Genomic DNA, 26,599 nt, shown 5'->3' with positions numbered 1-26,599 from the left:
AGAACAGTGGTTAAAAATAAGTGGCAAGAGTTGTGGAACAGGGAGTGTAAGGGAAGACACCTGTATAAGATCCAGGAAAAGGTGGGGTCAGGGAGGTCCTCAGGTTGAGAGAGAAGGGAGGAAAGTGTAGTCACAAGGCTAAGACTGGGACACACAAGGCTAAATAGTACATTGAAAGTGGTGGGGAAACATCCGACTGGGAGGTGTGATCATTGTCAGGAGGAGATGGAGACAGTGGAACATGTTCTATTTCAGTGCCAGAAATATGTGAGAGAAAGGGAGCGATTGTTATTAGATTTAAGGAGTAATGGGGTTGAAGAGTCACGATTAAGTGAACTACTGGGGAAATTTTCAGGGGATGTAGTATTTAATTATGTATTTCGTTTCCTTAGGGAGACCAGATTATTGGATAGGATTTAGACCTTGACTGTCTCTGGTCCACACTCCAGTCCAGTTGGTGGCGGTAATGCACCTTAAAGTTGGTTGCCAACTGCCATAAAAATCCAATGAAGAAGAAGAAGAAGAAGAAGCGTAGTAGTAGTAGTAGTAGTATCAACATGGTGCTTGATTTGGACCAATTTAGAACCGATAAAGGCGGTGATCCTGAAGTAATCAGAGAGACTCAAAGAAAAAGGTTCAAAGACGTGTCACTTGTGGATAAACTGGTACACGCAGACACAGAATGGAGAAAATGTAAGTTCTGCCTTCTAGCTAGCTAGTTGTTAACGTTACGTTAGCATTCATTCAATCGGATGACTGTTGTGTCCACATTGCTTGCTAGCTTCTTGCACTAATAAGCGGTACTCAAAAGCCGACCTTGTAGTCACCCAAACAGAAATTGACAAATTCAAGCATGATACACCAGTCCACGTTTTTAGATCTAGCTAGTTCACTAGTTGGTAGCCTGTGCTAGCTAGGTAGCTAACTAGTTAGCAAATGGCTATGTAGCTAGCCAGTTTAGCTAGCTGTGCTAGCCACCTGGGATACAACCAACAATCTTCTTACCCATGTCCTTAACTACGCATATCTGACATGTAGTTGATTGATGTCTAACATGTCTCACATAGCTAGCTAACTAACGATGTATGGTTTAGTAGTTGAACTATCGAGAAACCCAAACGATACGTCATCCTATTCACACTGACTGTACAATCTGATGCAATCCCCACCCAGTATGTGTAAAACCGATAGCCATCAAAATCTCCCACAGATGTTATTGGGACAAGATGTAACATTACGTTGATGCAGATTTGACTGAGATTTAACGTGTAGACTACTCAGCTACATTGTTATCGTTATGGTGGTCGCTTTAATATCGCCTGTCAGTGTCACTAACGTTATAACGTTAGCTACCTTCCATGACACAAGCACCATTATTGATGCATGTAATGCTGACCCTTGTCTTTTCCATGCTCACCAGGTCGTTTTACTGCCGACAACCTCAACAAGGCAAATAATTTATGCAGCAAGACCGTTGGAGAGAAAATGAAGGTATAGGGGACATCCTGTGATGCTGGTGAACAATCCAGCCACCCCTCAGTCTTTACATAACCTTACGTTACATGGCTACCTGTTCCCCACCTCATTCTGAAAGTACAGTGGGGAGAACAAGTATTTGATACACTGCCGATTTTGCAGGTTTTCCTACTTACAAAGCATGTAGAGGTCTGTAATTTTTATCATAGGTACACTTCAACTGTGAGAGACGGAATCTAAAACAAAAACCCAGAAAATCACATTGTATGATTTTTAAGTAATTAATTTGCATTTTATTGCATGACATAAGTATTTGATCACCTACCAACCAGTAAGAATTCCGGCTCTCACAGACCTGTTAGTTTTTCTTTAAGAAGCCCTCCTGTTCTCCACTCATTACCTGTATTAACTGCACCTGTTTGAACTCGTTACCTGTATAAAAGACACCTGTCCACACACTCAATCAAACAGACTCCAACCTCTCCACAATGGCCAAGACCAGAGAGCTGTGTAAGGACATCAGGGATACAATTCTAGACCTGCACAAGGCTGGGATGGGCTACAGGACAATAGGCAAGCAGCTTGGTGAGAAGGCAACAACTGTTGGCGCAATTATTAGAAAATGGAAGAAGTTCAAGATGACAGTCAATCACCCTCGGTCTGGGGCTCCATGCAAGATCTCACCTCGTGGGGCATCAATGATCATGAGGAAGGTGAGGGATCAGCCCAGAACTACACGGCAGGACCTGGTCAATGACCTGAAGAGAGCTGGGACCACAGTCTCAAAGAAAACCATTAGTAACACACTACGCCGTCATGGATTAAAATCCTGCAGCGCACGCAAGGTCCCCCTGCTCAAGCCAGCGCATGTCCAGGCCCGTCTGAAGTTTGCCAATGACCATCTGGATGATCCAGAGGAAGAATGGGACAAGGTCATGTGGTCTGATGAGACAAAAATAGAGCTTTTTGGTCTAAACTCCACTCGCTGTGTTTGGAGGAAGAAGAATGATGAGTACAACCCCAAGAACACCATCCCAACCATGAAGCATGGAGGTGGAAACATCATTCTTTGGGGATGCTTTTCTGCAAAGGAGACAGGACGACTGCACCGTATTGAGGGGAGGATGGATGGGGCCATGTATCGCGAGATCTTGGCCAACAACCTCCTTCCCTCAGTAAGAGCATTGAAGATGGGTCGTGGCTGGGTCTTCCAGCATGACAACGACAGCCAGGGCAACTAAGGAGTGGCTCCGTAAGAAGCATCTCAAGGTCCTGGAGTGGCCTAGCCAGTCTCCAGACCTGAACCCAATAGAAAATCTTTGGAGGGAGCTGAAAGTCCGTATTGCCCAGCGACAGCAAAGAAACCTGAAGGATCTGGAGAAGGTCTGTATGGAGGAGTGGGCCAAAATCCCTGCTGCAGTGTGTGCAAACCTGGTCAAGACCTACAGGAAACATATGATCTCTGTAATTGCAAACAAAGGTTTCTGTACCAAATATTAAGTTCTGCTTTTCTGATGTATCAAATACTTATGTCATGCAATAAAATGCAAATTAATTACTTAAAAATCATACAATGTGATTTTCTGGATTTTTGTTTTAGATTCCGTCTCTCACAGTTGAAGTGTACCTATGATAAAAATTACAGACCTCTACATGCTTTGTAAGTAGGAAACACTGCCGATTTTGCAGGTTATCAAATACTTGTTCTCCCCACTGTATGTCATGTTCAATTCTATGTGCAGATAGTGTTTCTTTCTAACCGTTCACCCTGTTCTGGGGCTTTTCTGTATACAGAAGAAAGAGCCAGTTGGGGATGATGATTCTCTCCCAGATGACGCCCAGAACTTGGAGGCCCTAACAGTAGACACACTAGCGGTAGGTCAACTCGCTAGCTAGCACTTAATCTATATGCTGATTGACGTCTTTATGGAAGATTCTATTGGACTTGTGGGTCCCATACCCATGAGTATTTCTCTTTCCTCCCTCTGTCTAGCCCCTCACGGTCACCCAGATCAAAAAGGTCCGTCTGCTTGTGGATGAGGCAGTGCAGAAATCTGACAGTGAGAGGGTAAAGCTGGAGGAGGAGCGCTTTCAATACCTGCGAGAGATCGGAAACCTCTTACATCCATCTGTGCCAATTAGTAATGATGAGGTGGGTGTCAAGGAATTGTAATTCCCATCACCAGCAATAAGGAGGTGGATGGAAGTAAACATTGCTTCTGGAAGAAAAACACTAATTCTGGTGTCTTGTCAGCTGCATTTTGTTTTGTCTCTTTGTTTACTTTTCTACTCTCTAATTTCCCTTGACGTTATCTCCCTGCCAGGATGCTGATAACAAAGTGGAGCGCACCTGGGGAGACTGTACTGTGCAGAAGAAGTATTCCCATGTGGACCTGGTAGTCATGATCGATGGCTACGACGGAGAGAAAGGAGCTATAGTGGCAGGGAGCCGTGGCTACTTCCTCAAGGCAAGTTCTTAGTCACAAATTGTCACATGGAGCCAATACTCACAGGCGGATTCATACCAGGTGTAATTCCATTCAACTGTGGATCTTTGATCGTTATCCTTACTGACTCTTCCCTTTCTCTGTTTTTAGGGGCCACTGGTTTTCCTGGAGCAGGCATTGATCAACTATGCTCTGCGGATGCTCCACAGCAAGAACTACCAAATGCTCTACACCCCTTTCTTCATGAGGAAAGAGGTCATGCAGGAGGTGGCCCAGCTCAGCCAGTTTGATGATGAACTTTACAAGGTATGATGCATTTCAAACAAATTCTCCTTCCATTTCTATTGCAGGATAGGGCAAATGTACACATTTTTTTCATGCCTCTTAGTTGACTTCAACCTCCCGAAGTCTGCCGTCGATTCATTTCTTTCCAACTCTCTTTCCCCTCCTTGCCTCTTTTGACTTCACCCTTTCCCAGTCCCCTCCTACTCACAAGGCAGGCAATACGCTTGACCTCATATTTATTAGAGGGTGTTCGCCTACTAATCTCACTGCAACCCCCCTCCAGGTCTCTGATCACTACTTTGTTTCCTTTTCTGTCTCCCTTTCCTCCAACCCAACACTACCCAGATGGTCATGCGCCATTGCAATCTTCACTCTCTCTCTCTCTCCCACTAGTCTCTTCTCCTGTCCTCTTCTATCATATCATCTCTCCCTTCTGCTAAATCCTTCTCCCTCCTGTTTCCTGATTCTGCCTCTTCAACCCTACTCTCCCCCTTTCCTCATACTATGACTTGCACTGTCCCCTTTCCTCCCGGACGGCTAGGCCCTCCTGCTCCGTGGCTGAGTGACTCATTGCGAACTTACAGAACCGAGCTGCGGGCAGCTGAGTGAAAATGGAGGAAAACTAAACTTCCAGAGGACCTATCACCCTTCCACACCCTCCTCTCTACCTTCTCTTCCTCTGTATCGGCTGCTAAAGCCACTTTCTATCACTCAAAATGTCAAGCTTCTGCCTCTAACCCTAGGAAACTATTTTCCACTTTCTCCTCCGCTCCTCATTCACTCAGCCTATTGAGTCCACTGGTCCCACTCTCACAGAACTACCCTACGCCTTGACTTCTTTCTTCCCTCTCTCTCCATATGAAATCCTGCGACTAGTGAGGTCTGGTCGCCCGACAACTGCCCGCTCGACCCCATCCCCTCCTCCCTTCGCCAGACCATCTATGGAGACCTTCTCACTTCCCTCATCAACTCATCCCTGACCACTGGCTGTGTCCCCTTTGTCTTCAAAATGGCCCAAGTCGCTCCCCTCCTCAAGAAACCAACTCCTCTGACGTCAACTACATACTTTTTTCCTTTTCTTTCCAAAACACTTGTGCGTGCTGTCTGTGACCAACTCTCTCGCTATCTTTCTCAGAATGATCTTCATGACCCTAACCAGTCAGGCTTAAAGACGGTTCACTCAACCGAGACTGCTCTTCTTTGTGTCACGGAGGCTCGCCGCACTGCCAAAGCTGACTCTCTGTTCTCATCCTCCTAGATTGATCTGCTGCCTTCGACACTGTGAACCATCAGATCCTCCTCTCCATCCTCTCAGGGCTGGGCGTCTCAGGCTCTGCACACTCTTGGATTGCATTGTACCTGGCAGGCCTCTCCTACCAGGTGACGTGGAGAGGATCTGTGTCTGCACCACCTACTCTCACGACTGGTGTCCCCCAGGGCTCAGTTCTAGGCCGTCTTCTTTCTATACACCAAGTCAGTTACTCGGCTCAATCATATCCTCACATGGTCTCTATCATTGCTATGCCGATGACACTCAGCTACTTTTCTCCTTCCCCCACTTCTGACACCCAGGTGGCATCATGCATCTCTGCATGCCTGGCAGATATCTCAGCTTGGATGTCGGCCCACCACCTCAAGCTCAACCTCGACAAGACGGAGCTGCTCTTCCTCTCTGGGAAGGTCTGCCCGCTCAAAGACCTCTCCATCACAGTTGACAGAGTTTCCACGGTTTCCCCCTCCCAGAGTGCAAAGAACCTTGGCGTGACCCTGACAACACCCTGTCGTTCTCTGCAAACGTCAAAGCAGTGACTCGCTCCTGCAGGTTCATGCTCTACAACAGTGTTGCCCAACCCTGTTCCTGGAGAGTTACCCTCCTGTAGATTTTCGCTCCAACCCCAGGTGTAACTAACCTGATTCATCTTATCAACCTGCTAATTATTAGAATCAGGTGTGCTAGATTAGGGTTGGAGCAAAAACCTACAGGACGGTAGCTATCCAGGAACAGGGTTGGGCAGTCCTGGTCTACAACATCCGTAGAGTACGACCCTACCTCACATCCTACTGCAACTCACTGTTGGCTGGGCTCCCCGCTTGTTCCATGAAACCCCTGCAATTTATCCAGAACGCTGCAGCCCACCTGGTGTTCAACCTTCCCAAGATCTCCCATGTTACCTCACTCCTGGCTTCCAGCTGAAGCTCGCATCCACTGCAAGACCATGGTACTTGCCTACAGAGCTGCAAGAGGAATATAATCTATGCCATTTAGCATACGCTTTTATCCAAAGCAACTTAGTCATGCGTGCAAACATTTTTGTGTATGGGTGGTCCCGGGGATCGAACCCACTACCCTGGCGGTATAAGCGCCGTGCTCTACCAGCTGAGCTACAGAGGACCACAGGAACTGCCCCTCCCTACCTTCAGGCTATGCTCAAACCCTACACCTCAACCCGAGCACTCCGTTCTGCCACCTCTTGGCTCTTTTACTTACTGTGATATGTGGTTGGCCCACTTGGCTATCTTAAGATTAATGCACTAACTGTAAGTCGCTCTGGATAAGTGTGCTAAATGACTAACATAAAATATGCTGATGTGGGTGTTTTTTCGTAAATTATTCACTCTGTAACCTCTCAGGTGATTGGGAAGAGCAGTGAGAAGTCTGAGGACACGGCCATTGATGAGAAGTACCTGATTGCTACCTCGGAGCAACCTATTGCAGCCTTCCTGAGAGACGAGTGGTTGAAGCCAGAGGAGCTGCCCATGCGCTACGCTGGTCTCTCCACCTGCTTCAGACAGGAAGTGGGCTCCCACGGCCGTGACACCCGAGGCATCTTCAGGGTGCACCAGTTTGAGAAGGTCCGTGTACATTTTCTCAAAGTAGACATGGTCAATGTAGAAAAGGCCACAGCTTTGTTGGAATACATTGCATTTTATAGGCCTAATTGAAGAAGTCCTGTTATTGATAATTTACAGAACATGTCAAGCAATGCACATTTTTCAGAACAGACCTTTGTTTTTGTTAGGGCCTCTGCTAATGATTGTCAAATACTAATCAACTCTCTCCATTCAGATTGAGCAGTTTGTTTTTGCCTCTCCTCATGACAACAAGTCCTGGGAGATGATGGATGAGATGATTGGGACTGCTGAGGAGTTCTACCAGACGCTAGGGATCCCCTACCGCATCGTCAACATAGTCTCAGGTAGGTCCTGCCCAACAAACCTGTTCCTATTGGCCCCAAAATATTTATGATGTTTTGGATCTTCCTGAAATTAAATCCCATAGAAAGGTCATTTGGGGGAAGGATGCTTGGCAGACCTTTTGAAGTCTGTATCCAAAATGATTATTGAGAAATAATTTATTAACGTTTTGGAAATGTGACATTTTGACCATACCCAGGCCTTCTGTGAGACACTACAACAATGAGTGTAGATGCTATAAAGCCAGTCATGCTGGCATTTGAAACCTTACTGTGTGCACTGAAATATAAGTTTAGATCAATAATACAATTTCTTTACCCACTCATGACAATAACCATAACTCATACAAGTTAACTTGACGTTTAATAACAACCTTCGCATAGTATGGTATTACAATTACCTTTATTCTGCGTGATTTACGTTTGACACATAATGGACATTTCCCATGGGAGCAGTCTTACTAGCCACATGTCTGTCTGAGCCTCGGTGTCTGTCTGCTCCCACCCAGGTGCTCTGAACCATGCAGCCAGTAAGAAGTTGGACTTGGAGGCCTGGTTCCCAGGGTCCGCAGCCTTCAGAGAGCTGGTCTCCTGCTCCAACTGTTTAGACTACCAGGCTCGTAGGCTGCGTATCCGCTACGGACAGACCAAAAAGATGATGGACAAGGTCAGAGTACCCAGTATTTCCATAGAAAACCCTCCCATTATAAAATTGATAGTTCTGGATTTGCTTCCATAATCAAAAAGTCACAGTTGAATGGAGTATTTGAACCAGTTTTCACATGACTCTTCCTGTGTTCTTTAGGCCGACTATGTGCACATGCTCAACGCGACCATGTGTGCCACCACACGTGTAATGTGTGCTATCCTGGAGACGTACCAGACAGAAGAAGGTATCATTATTCCAGAGGTACTCCGGAACTTCATGCCTCCAGGTGAGCCACAGTATTTTTTACAGGTTTTGTGAAGGGGCATGCAATACTTGTGCCATATGCATGGTAGGTGGTGAGAAAGAAACAACCTTTTCATGATCGCAGAGTACTTATTTTTTAAAATAGATTTGCTTCAATGCGTGTTGCCATGAAAGCAGTTTGTGTGTGTATACTGACTGTGTACATTTTCATTCCTCTTCTGTACATTTTCTTAGGTATGACAGAGATGCTGAAGTTTGTAAAGCCTGCCCCTATTGACGTGGAGATGTCCAAGAAGCAGAAGAAACAGCAGGATGGAGGGAAGAAGAAGAAGCAGGGAAGTGGAGACCAGCTCCAGCACCAAGTGGAGAACATGTCTGTCAACGATTCCTAGACCCCATCATCCTCCCCATCATCCTTCACTCGCACCACATCTGAAAAGGGACTGTTCCGTCCTCTCACCAATACATCCATCTCATTGTGCTCTGGGTCTAGTGACCAGTCTGTCACTTTCCTCTCCTAGAGATGAGGTTCAGCCCAAAACAGACAGTTGTTATCACAGACCCCTTTTCTACTGTATGAACAGAATACATACTGAAAGGGAAAGGCCAAAGTTGTCGCTGGTTAGTGGGAAAGGGGCTGTTAACAGCTTCGGGGCAATAGTAATGTTAGGTCTGCTGCATGCAATAATCGAAACTGTAAGATCCAGACAATATCAAGTCTGAACTCTGGAATTCTCTGAAATTTCATTAGAGGCTCTCTTGTTATTGCAACATTTGGTTTTCAACGTAAGGTGACGTGAACATTCAATCAACATTTTGAGTCTGGCACAGCCAAGTGTATATAGGATGCTTTTAGAAATACAGTTGCTTTGAAGTTCTAAACTACATTTTAATTGTCTGACTGAATATCACCATAAATCACAATTATCCTCTGTAAATTCCAGAAAGGGCTGGGGTCATGAGACATCTGGACTCTGTCTTGTTTGGGCTTTTTGTGACACACCACCCTCCCCAAACTCAATAAGTGTTTTCCTACATTGTTGCTTGAGGCCATTTGCTTCTACTGCTTGTCAGGATAATACGATGTCTGTATGTACTCGCGTAAGACAAGGCATTGATAAAGTGGCGCCACTGTAACAATAATAAATCATCTGAAAAATGACTCTTTCCTAATGTATTTTTCCCAATTATGTGAGAGATGTCAGTGCCTGCAAAAGTTTGCGGTTGATACAGCTATTGCTATCAGATAGCGTCTGACTCTGAACTGAAGGATATCAGATGAAGAGCAATAAGGAAGAATTTCATTTTGGTTAGTCATTAACCCCACTAGACTTTACACCCAAAGCAAGCTCACCACCTGAAGTCGTGTAACTACAACCGTGTGGGTAGTTACTGAAAAAAGGTAAGATCACAAATTTACCACAGTTTTGTAATTGAGAAATGGGGCCTTTCATGAGAACCTGTTGATTTAGTGGTGTAATATCCTGAAATACTATACTTCAATCATTTGTTTTTCCAGGAGCATATCCCTGTCACAGCCGGATTCATTTTTTGAGTGTAAAGATGAGTGATATCTCTGAGGATGATAATGAGATCTCTTTCACAGTTAAAGTAAGTGCACACTAACATCAAGACAGCATGAATAGTGTAATCATCCATTAAAATCTTTCCTAATGTAATACATATTAGGGACCATATTGTTATTCTGGCTTAGGGGGGCATTTTGATAGATTTTGTGAACATTATTGCCCTCTGTGACTGTCTCTCTTGGTCTTCATAAGTTTCTGGGGCGTGTTGAGGTGGTCCGTTCTGAGGGCATGCAGATCCTGAACGAGGCCGTTCAGAGCCTGAAGGTAAATATCCCTAACAGCTGTCCCAACCATTTTTCTCGGTCAAATGTTAGACAGTTGACAAGGGGTGCGTTCAGCAGGACTCAACGTTTTGGAATGTTCAGATAGCATATTTCTATGTAGAACAATCATGCCTTTCTGACATGTAGAATAAGGAATCACGTTGGCTCTATTTGTGTCCTTGAAGTATGACTTTACAAAGTGTAATTGATTGGTTTTGTAGGTAATAGATGCAACATTTTCAAGGCACATAAAAGACATGCAATCATATCAGCATTTGTAAATAACATGGTTTCAATTAACCATTTTTTTTCAAGATCATATTTACATTTACATTTACATTTTAGTCATTTAGCAGACGCTCTTATCCAGAGATATAATATATTCAATATTCAAATTCAGTGGTTGCCCAAGTCCCTGTCCTTTGCCCTCCATTAGATGCCTGACAAAGAGTTGACAGAAAAGCTGCAGAAGAAGAACAAGGTGTCTTTGTTTTTGTCAATGAGCGGGATTGACATTTTGGAGCACAAAACCAAGGTGAGAGCCTAGGGTCCAACTCCAACGGAAGATATTGGGGGGGGAACTGCTTCAATATGATGAAGTCTAAAAAGGACACATTTACATGTACGCTTGGTTAACAGAAATAAATGGGCCCCTTACATGTTTCTGCGTTTCTATACTGTTGTGTAATGCAATTGCACACTCTCCCATCCTCCATCTTCCTTTCTCTTCCTCTTGTTATCACGTATTCTCACTTACCTCTTTCCTCTTATCTTTCTTCCAGTTTATGCTGTACACATGCCCCCTCTCCTCCGTGTCCTTCTGTGCCGTCATCCCGACCGCACCCAAAGTCTTTGGCTTTGTGGCCAAACACCCAGCTGCAGACATGTACCACTGTTATCTGTTCCAGAGCAAGAAATTTGTGAGTGCAGTGCAATCATTCAGTCTTGATTTTAGGGTACATCACTAAAAGCATCTGTGGGTTTTAAGTTGCCAATCTCGACCTTTTCTATTTTCTTGCTCGTCGCCCCAGTCTCATCTGCTGGTGTCCATTATCGGAGATGCATTTCGGGCCACAAAGAGAGAGGAAAGCCTTAGAGGAGGCGGACGAGATCTGATTGTGGAGGCGCTGAGGCACAAGGTTGGATTAAAGTGATTTACAGTGCATTCGTATTACAAGTATTCAGACCCCTTCATAATTTCACTGTTTTCATAATACAGTGTAATTCAGAATTTAATATTTTTAACTACATTTCTGGCCTTTTTTTTTTAGAATAAAGTCCTGCAGAGGGAGAATGCTGAGCTGAGGATGAGACTCAGTGCATCAGGAGATGTGAGTGAGGAAGCAGTAGCCCCACCCCCCACACACACACACACATACATACACATCTTCCATTGCTTTTTGTAAATTAGGTCTGTGTAACCAGGGTTGGCTAGGTTACTTTCTAAATGTAATCCGTTACTAGTTACCTGACCAAAATTGTAATCAGCAGCGTCATTTATGGATTACCCAAACTCAGTAAAGTAATCTGATTACTTTCCCCTATAAGAGGCATTAGAAGAACACAAACATTATGTTGCATTTTACTTCATGGGTTATGTAGGCTTCTAACCCATACATTTCAACTTCAATACAGATAATAATACGATTAGGCTATATATTTGCATGAAAAACCAAAGTCTGTCAGATTTCCACTCATTCCAATTAATTAAATACCCCTTGATCTTCAAGAATAGGACTTTGAAATATGGAAATATAGATGAGTCAAATTGTTTTACCTGAGCATAACCCAAAAACTAAGGGCTTCTTAGCCTGCTCTATTGTTTATGTATTTTGTTGTTATGGAGGACTGATTGGGCTCATTGTTTTGAGTTGAAAAAGAAATGCTGCTCTCATGGAATGGCATGCTTTGAGCATTATCGAAAGTGCTATTTGCGTGTGAAAAAATGAATGGCATATGCCACATTTGCTATAGGCCTGTTGTTTACGTTTTAGATGGTGACACTTTGATATCTTGATAATTTGCAGCTGTTTACATGGCCGCGGCAAGATGTTTTGGGTTGGGGTTTTCTCCGCTCATTACAGCAGAAATAAAGGCCTAGTTCAATCATTTACAAAAATATATATATATATATAGTGCATTCGGAAAGTATTCAGACCCCTTGACTTTTTCCACATTTTGTTATGTTACAGCCTTATTCTAAAATGGATTATGTTCTTTTTTTACTCATCAATTTAAACACAATACCCCATAATGACGAAGCGAAAACAGGTTTTTAGAATTTTTTGCAAAAAAATTCAAATCTAAAAACAGACATACCTTATTTAAATAAGTATTCAGACCCTTTGCTATGAGACTCGAAATTGAGCTCAGGTGCATCCTGTTTCCATTGATCATCCTTGAGATGTTTCTACAACTTGATTGTAGTCCACCTGTGGTAAATTCAATTGATTGGACATGATTTGGAAAGGCACACACCTGTCTATATAAGGTCCCACAGTTGACAGTGCATGTCATAGCAAAAACCAAGCCACGAGGTCGAAGGAATTGTCCGTAGAGCTCCGAAACAGGATTGTGTCGAGGCACAGGTCTGTGGAAGGTTACCAAAAAATGTCTGCAGCATTGAAAGTCCCCAAGAACACAGTGGCCTCCAACTGAGCAATCGGGGGAGAAGGGCCTTGGTCAGGGAGGTGACTAAGAACCCGATGGTCACTCTGAAAGAGCTCCAGAGTTCCTCTGTGGAGATGGGAGAACCTTCCAGAAGGACAACCATCTCTGCAGCATTCCACCAATCAGGCCTTTATGGTAGAGTGGCCAGACGGAAGCCACTCCTCAGTAAAAAGGCACATGACAGCCCGCTTGGAGTTTGTCAAAAGGCACCTAAAGGACTCTCAGATCATAAGAAACAAGATTATCTGGCCTAATGAAACCAAGATTGAACTCTTTGGCCTGAATGCCAAGCGTCACGTCTGGAGAAAACCTGTCACCATCCCTACGGTGAAGCATGGTGGTGGCAGCATCATGCTGTGGGGATGTTTTTCAGCGGCAGGGACTGGGAGATTAGTCAGGATCGAGGGAAAGATGAACAGAGCAAAGTACAGAGAGATCCTTGATGAAAACCTGCTCCAGAGCATTCAGCCAGAGCCCGGACCTGAACCCGATCGAACGTCTCTGGAGAGACCTGAAAATAGCTGTGCAGCGATGCTCCCCATCCAACCTGACAGAGCTTGAGAGGATCTGCAGAGAAGAATGGGAGAAACTCTCCAAATACAGGTGTGCCAAGCTTGTAGCGTAATACCCAAGAAGACTCGAGGATGTAATCACTGCCAAAGGTGCGTCAACAAAGTACTGAGTAAAGAGTCTGAATACTTATGTAAATGTGATATTTCAGTTTTTATTTTTAATACATTTGCAAACATGTCTAAAACCTGTTTTTGCTTTGTCAATATGGGGTATTGTGTGTAGATTGATGAGGGGAAAAAAAACAATTTAATCCATTTTAGAATAAGGCTGTAACATAACAAAATGTGGAAAGGGGTCTGAATACTTTCCGAATGCACTGTATATATACAGTACCAGTTAAAAGTTTGGACACACCTACTCGTTCAAGGGTTTTTCTTTATTTTTTACTATTTTTTACATTGTAGAATAATAGTGAAGACATCAAAACTATGAAATAACACATGGAATCATGTAGTAACCAAAAAAGTGTTAAACAAATCAAAATATATTTTAGATTCTTCAAAGTAGCCACCCTTTGCCTTGATGACAGCGTTGCACACTCTTGGCATTCTCTCAACCAGCTTCATGAGGAATGCTTTTCCAACAGTCTTGTAGGAGTTCCCACAAATGAGGAGCACTTGTTGGCTGCTTTTCCTTCACTCTGCGGTCCAACTCATCCCAAACCACACATGCGGAGATCATCCGTTCACCTACTATGTGTCTCACAAAGATACGGCGGGTTGGAACCAAAAATCTCAAATTTGGACTAATCAGACCAAAGGACAGATTTCCACCGGTCTAATGTCCATTGCTTGTGTTTCTTGGCCCAGGCAAGTCTCTTCTTCTTATTGGTGTCCTTTACTAGTGGTTTCTTTTCAGCAATTAGACTATGAAGGCATGATTCATGCAGTCTCATCTGAACAGTTGATGTTGAGATGTGTCTGTTACTTGAACTCTGTGAAGCATTTATTTGGGCTGCAATCTGAGGTGCAGTTAACTCTAATTAACTTATCCTCTGCAGCAGAGGTAACTCTGGGTCTTCCATTCCTGTGGCCCCTCATGAGAGCCAGTTTCATCATAGCGCTTGATGGTTTCTGCGACTGCACTTGAAGAAACCTTCAAAGGTCTTGAAATGTTCCTTATTGACTGACCTTCATGTCTTAAAGTAATGATGGACTGTCGTTTCTCTTTGCTTATTTGAGCTGTTCTAGCCATAATATGGACTTGGTCTTTTACCACATAGGGCTATCTTCTGTATACCACCCCTACCTTGTCACAACACAATTGATTGGCTCAAACGCATTAAGAAGGAAAGAAATTCCACAAATGTACTTTGAACAAGGCACACCTGTTAATTGAAATGCATTCCAGGTGACTACCTCATGAAGCTGGTTGAGAGAATGCCAAGAGTGTACAAAGCTGTCATCAAGTCATGTATATATATTTTTTTTTTGAGTGGGGAGTTGATTTATCAGGGGGTGCTGCAGCACCCTCAGCATCCCTACCTCCGTGGCTATGGCTGTTTAGGTCTATCAAAAATGCCAGAGTTTGAGCATATGTCTGAGCATATGTCCGTTAGGCCTATGGACCTCTTTTTTTATCAGCACAAATTAGATTGAGCAATAAAAGCCCCACTCGTGGTCAACTTAAATTAAACTACTTTTTGACATGTGTGGAGCACAATACCACAGAGGAGTTTAGAAGGGAGGAACTCCCTCAAACTTTTATTCCAAAGGCTGGGATCTGCACTATGCAGCTGTTGCAAGAGCGCATTTTTCACTGGCTGTCCACTCGTTGCAAAAACAATAATTGATAGGCTGCTTAAACTTCTACAATTCAACCATTATTTGGTTAAAATACACCTATACATTTGTGAACAGCCTTCTACAACAACCACAATCCATAAGGTGCAAATAAATGAGGGAGCAGCATGATTCACATCATTCCGCTATATGAGTATACCAAACATTAGGAACACCTTCCTAATATTGAGTTGCACCCCCGGCCTCAGTTCGTCAGGGCATGGACTCTTCAAGGTGTCGAAAGCGTTCCACAGGGATGCTGGCTCCCATGTTGACTACAATGCTTCCCACAGTTGTGTCAAGTTAGCTGGATGTCCTTTGGGTTGTGGACCATTCTTGGTACACACAGGAAACTGTTGAGTGTGAAAAACCCAGCAGTGTTGCAGTTCTTGGCACAAACCGGTGCACCTGGCACCTACTACCATACCCCGTTCAAAGGCACTTAGTTATTTTGTCTTTTGTCATCCTCTGAATGGTACACATACACAATCCATGTCTCAAGGCTTAAAAATCCTTCTTTAACCTGTCTCCTCACCCTTCATCTACACTGATTGAAGTGGATTTAACAAGTGACATCAGTAAGGGATCATAGCTTTCACCTGGATTCACCTGGTCAGTCTATGTAATGGAAAGAGTAGGTGTTCTTAATGTTTTGTACACTTGTGTAAAAGGCCTAAGTGATATCCTTGTCGCCCGTTGAGTACACCACTGCTGTCGTCCTTACTTCCAAGCATTTATTCAAGTTGGATGTATAGGCTAATCTTTGGATGCCAATAGCATTCGCACCACATTGGGAGACATACTGTAGCTTGAACTGCAGCCTACAAAAGCCTATTCCTGCTCTTTTCCCGCGATCCATCAAATGCTCGCTCAGGCGGAACAAACTTAAACTTGCTAATTTTTTCTATGCTGATTTCAATGTCATGAAGATTTCTTTCACAAACATCCTTTCAGAATTTTAAAGTAATCATAGTAATCAAGTTTTTCAAAAGTATCTGTAATCTGATTACAATATTTTTGCTGGTAATGTAACGGATTACAGTTAGTTTTTTTTGTAATCAGTTAATAATAATATATAATAATAATATGCCATTTAGCAGACACTTTTATCCAAAGCGACTTACAGTCATGCGTGCATACATTTTTACATATGGGTGGTCCCGGGGATCGAACCCACTACCCTGGCGTTACAAGCGCCATGCTCTACCAATTGAGCTCACACGTACAGTTACATGTAACGTACTCCCCAACCCTGTGTGTAACATTGCATGATGGAGAAGAGGTCTCCTATGCCATGCCAACTCTGCTCTCTGTGCTTTTTATCACAGGAGGCAGACAGGGCTGCTGGAACCACAAACAGACATCAAATTGACCTCACAAGGTCCAAAAAAAAGCAGACCGAAGCACAGAAACTCTCACACTTAGACATGTACCCTCACAATAGTGAGTACTTTTACTTACAGTGGGGAAAAAAAGTATTTAGTCAGCCACCAATTGTGCAAGTTCTCCCACTTAATAAGATGAGAGAGGCCTGTAATTTTTATCATAGGTACACGTCAACTATGACAGACAAAATGAGAAAGAAAAATCCAGAAAATCACATTGAGGGATTTTAATGAATTTATTTGCAAATTATGGTGGAAAATAAGTATTTGGTCAATAACAAAAGTTTCTCAATACTTTGTTATATACCATTTGTTGGCAATGACACAGGTCAAACGTTTTCTGTAAGTCTTCACAAGGTTTTCACACACTGTTGCTGGTATTTTGGCCCATTCCTCCATGCAGATCTCCTCTAGAGCAGTGATGTTTTGGGGCTGTCGCTGGGCAACACGGACTTTCAACTCCCTCCAAAGATTTTCTATGGGATTGAGATCTGGAGACTGGCTAGGCCACTCCAGGATCTTGAAATGCTTCTTACGAAGCCACTCCTTCGTTGCCCGGGCGGTGTGTTTGGGATCATTGTCATGCTGAAAGACCCAGCCACGTTTCATCTTCAATGCCCTTGCTGATGGAAGGAGGTTTTCACTCAAAATCTCACGATACATGGCCCCATTCATTCTTTCCTTTACACGGATCAGTCGTCCTGGTCCCTTTGCAGAAAAACAGCCCCAAAGCATGATGTTTCCACCCCCATGCTTCACAGTAGGTATGGTGTTCTTTGGATGCAACTCAGCATTCTTTGTCCTCCAAACACGACAAGTTGAGTTTTTACCAAAAAGTTCTATTTTGGTTTCATCTGACCATATGACATTCTCCCAATCCTCTTCTGGATCATCCAAATGCACTCTAGCAAACTTCAGACGGGCCTGGACATGTATTCAAACAGGTGCCATTAATACAGGTAACGAGTGGAGGACAGAGGAGCCTCTTAAAGAAGAAGTTACAGGTCTGTGAGAGCCAGAAATCTTGCTTGTTTGTAGGTGACCAAATACTTATTTTCCACCATAATTTACAAATAAATTCATTAAAAATCCTACAATATGATTTTCTAGAAGAAAAATTCTCAATTTGTCTGTCATAGTTGACGTGTACCTATGATGAAAATTACAGGCCTCTCTCATCTTTTTAAGTGGGAGAACTTGCACAATTGGTGGCTGACTAAATACCTTTTTCCCCCACTGTATAGCAGCAGTCCAGCTATGCTGTCATCACACCCAGGCTGAATTCTGTTTAAAATCTAATAATATAATTGATGTATTTTTCATCATTTCCAGTAACATTTCAATGCAGTGATGACACAGCCCCTTTACTGAGAACACAGGAACTGAACATGACAGATGTTTGAAGAGGAGTGGCCATGTCAAATGGATTGTAATGCAACACACATGTTGATGATACCATGACTCTTTCTAACTAAACTATAATGTCTGAATAAAACAATGAATAATAGCTAGATATGTTTGAGTCTTTATTTAATATACTTTTATATTCCAAGGATCATGCAGTTTCTCTCTACATTTAGTCTATGGATATACATTACATTATTTCAATACATTATTTTATTTTTGTTATGTAGGGATGTGCAAAACTGAAATTTCTCAAACTTCTTCCAATTTAAAAAAAGACTTGCAAGCAGGCACATTTTAATCAGGAAATGTAACTTTAAGAGCTGTTTCAAGCACCCATTAGAATGAAGCAGAGCGCAACACAATCGTTTAAGTGGTAAGGTGAAAGCAACCGACTACAGACACAAGTCAGGGAGGTGCATCTGCAACAAGGGAAAGTCGTACACTGATGTGGTTTCAGCAGCAAGGGTGTCGCAGTGTTGCCATTGTTTATAAAAGTTGTTCTTTATAATGTCAAAATTAATGTCTCAAACCCCCATATCACACACTCACAAACTGAAAATATAAATGTATGTGTACATTGTACAATCAATCGGTGAGAGAGAGCGCCTCATATCACATGAATTTGTACATATCCACTGTATACATGAATTGTGCAAAGTTGGTTCCTCTTTCAATCAGTCTTTGGTCATGTTCAGGTGGGTCAAACAAAAACATCCTAATGATTTGTTGACAATAGAGCCTCCCACAATGCAGGTGATGGCTGCAGGATGACGTTGGTGAAAAGCAACTGCAATAGTGGAGAACAATTGGAGGGTTACTTAGTAGCAATGCAAATATCATGGTACACTCAATCACTATGTTATTTTGTATTGGTGAATTTACAAACATATATAATGATAAATAGATTTGAAACTTGTATCTCATTATGGTATGTGGTGAAATAAGTATAGCCAGTTATAATTGTAATGGCTTAGCAGATAATAACAAAAGAAGAACAATATTTACATGGCTCAAAGAGAAGGAATATAATATCCATTGTTTACAGGAAACTCATTCAACAATTCTAGATGAAGTTGCGTGGAAAAAGGAATGGGGGGGCCAAATATACTTCTCCCATGGGCAAAGAAACTCAAAAGGGGTGATGATATTAATTAACAGTAGTTTGTGCAAATTGTACAAACAGATCCGCAAGGTAGATGGATCATTTTAAATATGTTATTGGACCATAAACAGATATGGTTCATTAACCTTTACGGACCAAATAATGACAATATTATTATTATAAATGATCAACCCTGCAAGCAATACAAGACTCTATTATTATGGTGGGAGATTATAATACAGTTTTAAATAGCTCAATGGACCGTAAAGGAAATCACACTACAAACTATCACCCTCATGCTCTTAAGGAAATCGTGAATGTCATGGATACATTAGAACTAGTACAGCTGAAGTCGGAAGTTTACATACACCTTAGCCAAGTACATTTAAACTCAGTTTTTCACAATTCCTGACATTTAATCCTAGTAAAAATTCCCTGTCTTAGGTCAGCTAGGATCGCCACTTTATTTTAAGAATGTGAAATGTCAGAATAATAGTAGAGAGTGATTTATTTCAGCTTTTATTTCTTTCATCACATTCCCAGTAGGTCAGAAGTTTACATACACTCAATTAGTATTTGGTAGCATTGCCTTTAAATTGTTTAACTTGGGTCAAACGTTTCGGGTCTCCTTCCACAAGCTTCCCACAATAATTTGGGTGAATTTTGGCCCATTCCTCCTGACAGAGCTGGTGTAACTGAGTAAGGTTTGTAGGCCTCCTTGCTCGCGCACGCTTTTTCAGTTCTGCCCACAAATATTCTATAGGATTGAGGTCAGGGCTTTGTGATGGCCACTCCAATACCTTGACTTCGTTGTCCTTAAGCCATTTTGCCACAACTTTGGAAGTATGCTTGGGGTCATTGTTCATTTGGAAGACCCATTTGCGGCCAAGCTTTAACTTCCTGACTGATGTCTTGAGATGTTGCTTCAATATATCCACATAATTTTCCTTCCTCTTAATGCCATCTATTTTGTGAAGTGCACCAGTCCCTCCTGCAGCAAAGCACTCCCACAGCATGATGCTGCCACCCCCGTGCTTCACGGTTGGGATGGTGTTTTTTCGGCCTGAAAGCAACCCCCTTTTTCCTCCAAACATAACGATGGTCATTATGGCCAAACAGTTCTATTTTTGTTTCATCAGACCAGAGGACATTTCTCCAAAAAGTATGATCTTTGTCCCCATGTGCAGTTGCAAACCGTAGTCTGGCTTTTTTATGGCGGTTTTGGAGCAGTGGCTTCTTCCTTACTGAGCGGCCTTTCAGGTTATGTCGATATAGGGCTCGTTTTACTGTGGATATAGATACTTTTGTACCTGTTTCCTCCAGCATCTTCACAAGGTCCTTTGCTGTTGTTCTGGGATTGAATTCACACCAAAGTACGTTAATCTCTAGGAGACAGAATGCGTCTCCTTCCTGAGCGGTATACGGCTGCGTGGTCCCATGGTGTTTATAGTTGCGTACTATTGTTTGTACAGATGAATGTGGAACCTTCAGGTGTTTGGAAATTGCTCCCAAGGATGAACCAGACTTGTGGAGGTCTACAATTTTGTTTCTGAGGTCTTGGGTGATTTCTTTAGATTTTCCCATGATGTCAAGCAAATAGGCACTGAGTTTGAAGGTAGGCCTTGAAATACATCCACAGGTACACCTCCAATTGACTAAAATTATGTAAATTAGCCTATCAGAAGCTTCTAAAGCCATGACATCATTTTCTGGAATTTTTCAAGCGGTTTAAAGGCACAGTCAATTTAGTGTATGTAAACTTCTGACCCACTGGAATTGTGATGCAGTGAATTATAAGTGAAATAATCTGTCTGTAAACAATTGTTGGAAAAATGACTTGTGTCATGCACAAAGTAGATATCCTAACCGACTTGCCAAAACTATAGTTTGTTAACAAGACATTTGTGGAGTGGTTGAAAAACGAGTTTTAATGACTCCAACCTAAGTGTATGTAAACTTGAGACTTCAACTGTACATTGATGGAAGTTACAATCTAACTGCAATATTAAAGCTGATCTACCCCCTAAAATAATAAAATAATAAAATATGTTTTATTTATTTTTTTTAAGAAAAAAAAGAGAAGAGTAACTGCAGAAACTTTCAGTTGACTGCAGTGAAAACGTATAATAATAATATGCCATTTAGCAGAGGCTTTTAACCAAAGCGACTTACAGTCATGCGTGCATAATTTTTTTTACCTTGGCGCTACAAGCGCCGTGCTCTACCAGCTGAGCTACAGAGGACCACCCAACTTCATGACCTTTCCTTTGATCACATTCTTTTTCTAAATCAAATTAACTAATTGTCTTTTGTTGAATTTATATAACAACATTCCAAACGTGTTCAGCATTATCTAGCCCAACTGTGGAATTATTCCACCATTTTTATACGTTTGCGTCAGTTTAAATGGCGTACCTTTATTTTGAAGGTGAACCGATTCCACTATGGTTGCTTACTCTGTTGTTCACGAGAACTGCGACGCTAGTGTCACGAACTACAACACTATCAATAACTTCATCGTATGGCCTTAATGTTCTCAGAAATATAGTCAACCAAAGAGAGATATATAGTGTTAGAAATTGCGTAATTCAAATCTGGTATTGGAATAAGAATCAAGAGATCTTCAATCCAAGCTTAATTTATTATATGCAAAATGTATGTATGATAAGTATGAAGGTTCGTATATACGGGTCCACTGAAATACCACGCCGGGCACTCAGAGAACTGATCCATTGTTTACAGGTTATTTCTCAAATACTCTGACAGAGAGTTCCCACCTCTTCTGTTGGCCAATCAGAGTAAAGGACTGAGTGTGGTTAAGACTTTACTCAGCCAATCCGTTGGCGCACGGGTTAGTCCCACCCCTTGGCGCTCCACCGTTCCCAGGCATAAGTTTATCATAACAACCTGTAGAGTCAGCACCCAAAAGACTGTACGTTCCTACATCCAAGGACGGTTCACAGACAACGGTTCACAGACAACAAAGAGGCAGTGTTCGTATCTGTAAGAAATACAAGTCTTATCTGTCCTTCCCCTAACGTTCCACACATGAATCACAGCCTGTTATGTGAAACAATTTATATCAGTATAGTTCAAACCTATGCTCCTCATTAATGCATTCCTTCTAAGTTATTCATCACATACAGATCCAATTATGAGAAAAATAGAACCCAACAATAGGTAAGACAAATATTATGTCTGAAGATGGAAGCAAGACTAGTGCTGGTTGCGCACCTGTTAAACGTTGACTGCTAGCTAGCTAACTTTGCTTGCTAGACTGCTAGTTAACAGCTTGATAGCTAACGTTAGCAAAATTAGCTACCTAACGTTACCGCTAGCAAGATAGAAAACAGTCTTGGCTGCAATGGCACTAAACTTGCTGTTATTGTGTTTTGAATAGACTAGCTAACTGCTAGCTACGTGTGTTGTTGTTGGACAAAATACTTTACTAGCCAATGTGTAGCTTGCTAGCTAGCTGTTGTGTATTTGTTATAGTGTTCATCAGATACTTCGAAGTTTGACGTTTATAGGCAACGCCTACCATTTCATTGACAGCATTTCCCATATATTCAAACTTAAAGTGGAACTGACAGCGTTTTAACTACTTTGCAGATATGAAACAGACTATCATAATATCAGTCAAAAATATCAAATTCCCAGTTTATGCTACAAAACCGGGTTTATGAGGTTTTAAAAATACGTTCTATTTGACTCAACATTCCATGACGTACACTAAGGTACTGTTGGCAGAATAGATGGATGCAGTTCAATGCATGATTAATATAATTCACCAATACATTTATTGGTAGTCCAAAAAATATTGCTATCAGGTTGTAGACCACAACTAGCCTGGTACATTGTTTGCTGCCTCCATTCGGGATGCATTCTTTCAGTTTCAAATACTCAATATTTTTGACTAAAACAGACGAATGTAACGAAGGCTGGGAATGTAAATTAAAATCAAACTAGCAAGGGCAATGATCACAGGTCAGTCATAACGTGGCAAATACAGTGCATTCGTAAAGTATTCAGACCCCTTCACTTTTTCCACATTTTGTTACAATACAGCCTTATTCTAAAATGGTTGAAATTGTTTTTTTCCTCTCATCAATCTACACACAATACCCCATAATGACAAAGCAAAAACAGGTTTTTATACATTTTAGCAAATGTACAAAAAACTACTGAAATATCACATTTATTTAAGTATTCAGACCCTTTACTCAGTACTTTGTTGAAGCACCTTTGGCAGCAATTACAGCCTCGAGTCTTCTTGGGTATGATGCTACAAGCTTGGCATAACTGTATTTGGGGAGTTTCTCCCATTCTTCTCTGCAGATCCTCTCAAGCTCTGTCAGGTTGGATGTGGAGCGTCGCTGCCCAGCTATTTTCAGGTCTCTCAAGAGATGTTAGATCGGGTTCAAGTCCGGGCTCTGGCTGGGCCAATCAAGGACATTCAGAGACATCCCACAGCCAGAGCCTGGACTTGAACCCGATCTAACATCTCTGGAGAGACCTGAGAATAGCTGTGCAGCAATGCTCCCCATCCAACCTGACAGAGCTTGAGTGGATCTGCAGAGAGGAATGGGAGAAAGTCCCCAAATACATGTGTGCTAAGCTTGTAGCATCATACCCAAGAAGACTCAAGGCTGTTTTTGCTTTGTCATTATGGGGTACTGTGTGCAGATTTTTGAGGAAGAAAATAAATTTAATACATTTTAGAATAAGGCTGTAACGTAACGAAATGTGGAAAAAGTCAAGGGGTCTGAATACTTTCTGAATGCACTGTATGCTAGCGTATGTATTTATGTTGCAAGCTAAAAACACAGAGCACGTTAGCTAGCTAGATGGCTAGCTAGCTGCTAGGAGGACGTCATTTCATTGGAGGAGTGGGTGAGTGACTGACTTTTTCCCCTCGTATCGTTTTTCGGTGGCTACATAGCTAGAGATGCGCGTGTCATTTGGTTAGCCAGCAAGAAATGTGAATCGCTTTGCTAGCTATGCTGAACGACTGTTATCCAGTTAGCATATCTCTTTCATTTGCAAATTCACTCTGGCTAGCTATATACTCCGATTTTAGAGCACTCTTGTCTGAGTGTGGCAGAGCGCAGAATAACTGATGAATTTACGAATGCGCAAAGGCCACTGAATATGACCGATGTCAGTAAACTTAGGCAAAAAAAAGTAATAGTTAGTCACGAACGCTCTATATAACATGTTAAGAGCCTAACCAGCTCTGCTAGGGCGAGTAAAATAGTAAGGTGTTCTCTCATTTGTGTCTGGAAGTAGCAAGCTAGCTAGCCAACCTTAGCCAGTTAGCTTGGGTGCTTGGTTGGGACAACGCCGCATGCATTGGCAGGCAAGCTGCAGAAGGATGAGCAGGCTATCTCCCATCATTTATCAGTGCAATTTTGACGGCCAACTAGCTGAAAATGTTTGAGAGGGTTTATCTAATGTTCCTTCGTTAGATTTTAGCTCATCTTGCTCTGGCTAGCATTAGTTGTTGATCTTGTTGTTTTTGATGTGCATATAGGGATAAATAGCCTACATTTTTATGGCTGTTTGATCAATAGGACTGTAAAGTTCCCAAATGTAAGAGGACTCGTGGTATTTAGGTACATATTTGCAGAAATCCATTCAAGTGTATTTTGTGTATTTTTCCGAATGCGTTCTAATGATCTAAAGTAGCGCTGTTGCAACTGCCTGTAAGCACACAGTCCAGTTCAAAGTAAATGATGGCAGGTCCTTGTAGCAAATGGCTTGTGTCATGACTCTCCCTGGGTGAGGATCAAAGCCTCATATCAGCTTGGCAAATGGCCGACAACAACCAGACCCTCTTACCCACAGGGGGCTGTGCCAGTCTTGACACCTTAATACTGCCATAAACTAGAGATAGGAGAATCTATCTCTGGCCCGCTAGTATGGTGAAAGGAATGTCCTTTGTTTCAGAGACTTTTGCCGCCCAAAAACTTCAACATCCAACAATGAACATTGGGACAATATATTTCAACATCCAAACGTTGGGAATGATGAGAAATGGAATATGGAAAAGTTGTGATGTCATTACAAATGGTATAAAGGCGTTATAATGAAAACATTGTGACTTGAAGAGCGTTTACACTGTGTATATCAGGTATACATCCTTAAGGCTGTGTAGAAAATATCAAGGAAGAAGACAATGTTTTCGTGAAGATAGGAATATGATTTGAGCTTTCTAACAAAATCATAGTGATAATAATACTTTTGCCTCGTAACTAGCCATGCCCGAGGGAGCTCAGAGAGCGTGTCAGTATGACGGAAACGCCCCTCTTTACCAGAGTGCATAAATGACTGAGATAAGAATGATCAGATCAGACTAGACGGACCTCAAGCTGCAGCCTTTGTCCATATTGGTCCCGACCCTGAAAATCAACACGAGGTGAAGACGACAAAGTTGCCTCCACTAACAATCAACGTTACGGCTGAGTAACTGTTCTAAGTACTGTATCTAAGAAGGTGAATTTAAGTGGAACCATCCTGTTACTCTCTTCAAACCATCGTCTACTACACTGCTCTCATCACCCCACAGGGGATCATCGACACGGCTGATTAGCCGTCCTCAGAAGACCACTTCCAGAACGAGTGAAAGTAAACAGACAGCTAAGAAGAAGGACATTGTGACCTCTTGTGGACAATCTGAGCCTTACATCTAAAAGGCCATTCGAGAGAGAAGGCCCAATAGACCCCTTCCCTCGAAGGGTCCAAGAGAGATACACCAGACCTCTAACACGTAAATACATGCATTGCTTTTCTTCCTTAACGGGCGGCAGTTTTGGGCAAAGTAAGACCCGGGTTCGTGCAGACTTAAAGGGCCTACGACTTTCAGAATGAGACTGATATGAGGTAAATGATTAATAAATGACTGTTAAATGATAAGAGATATCTAGATATTTTTTGAGTTAATTTGGGAAACGGTAACTCGTTAAACAGCTTTTCCCGTGGTGCCCCAAATTCCTAATGAGTTAATTGTTACATGATTAATTTAATCTAGTAACAATTAAACATAGTAGGTAATTATTCGGTAAATAATAGTCATCACAATAATGAAAGGCACGTCACGACACTTGTTTGCATATAGGCCTACTGTACCTCTGATTGACTATGGCGCACCGGTCTGCGTAGACTCCGGTCCTGGACAAGACAGATGTTTTTATAAGGTTTTATTTCCTGCAGTGTCTATTAATTTTCCAAACGTACGGCAGCTTTCCCACACTATATTGCTATAGAATTTTCACAAATGCCTTAGTATACAGTACCACTCAAAAGTTTGGACACACCTACTCATTCAAAGGTTTTTCTTTATTTTTACTATTTTCTACATTGTAGAATAATAGTGAAGACATCAAAACTATGAAATAACACATATGGAATCATGTAGTAACTAAAAAAGTGTTAAACAAATCAAAATATATTTTAGATTCTTCAAAGTAGCCACCCTTTGCCTTGATGACAGCTGTTATGATGAGTTTCTAGGG

General features: G+C 42.1%; 2 protein-coding genes across 2 annotated transcripts; both read left to right on the top strand.

Moving 5' to 3' along the window:
- The first annotated feature begins 487 nt into the window (after positions 1–487).
- LOC311150044 (serine--tRNA ligase, cytoplasmic-like) lies at positions 488–9,477 on the top strand. Its single transcript, XM_084187287.1, has 11 exons — positions 488–693; positions 1,421–1,491; positions 3,271–3,351; positions 3,470–3,628; positions 3,801–3,944; positions 4,074–4,229; positions 6,840–7,061; positions 7,276–7,405; positions 7,912–8,069; positions 8,208–8,337; positions 8,550–9,477. The coding sequence occupies exons 1-11, from the start codon at positions 507–509 to the stop codon at positions 8,705–8,707; spliced, it is 1,596 nt and encodes a 531-aa protein (XP_084043413.1). The 5' UTR covers positions 488–506; the 3' UTR covers positions 8,708–9,477.
- Positions 9,478–9,641: 164 nt separating this feature from the next.
- On the top strand, positions 9,642–18,083 carry LOC311149591 (PTB domain-containing engulfment adapter protein 1). Its single transcript, XM_084186765.1, has 8 exons — positions 9,642–9,717; positions 9,835–9,926; positions 10,097–10,168; positions 10,604–10,702; positions 10,950–11,087; positions 11,199–11,306; positions 11,439–11,498; positions 17,909–18,083. Exons 2-8 carry the CDS (start codon positions 9,879–9,881, stop codon positions 17,909–17,911), a joined length of 528 nt encoding a protein of 175 aa, XP_084042891.1. The 5' UTR covers positions 9,642–9,717; positions 9,835–9,878; the 3' UTR covers positions 17,912–18,083.
- The last annotated feature ends 8,516 nt before the right edge of the window (positions 18,084–26,599 follow it).

Source organism: Coregonus lavaretus, assembly GCF_964263955.1.
Source record: "Coregonus lavaretus genome assembly, chromosome: 22".
NCBI lineage: Eukaryota > Metazoa > Chordata > Actinopteri > Salmoniformes > Salmonidae > Coregonus > Coregonus lavaretus.
This window is presented reverse-complemented; position numbering and strand designations above follow the sequence as displayed.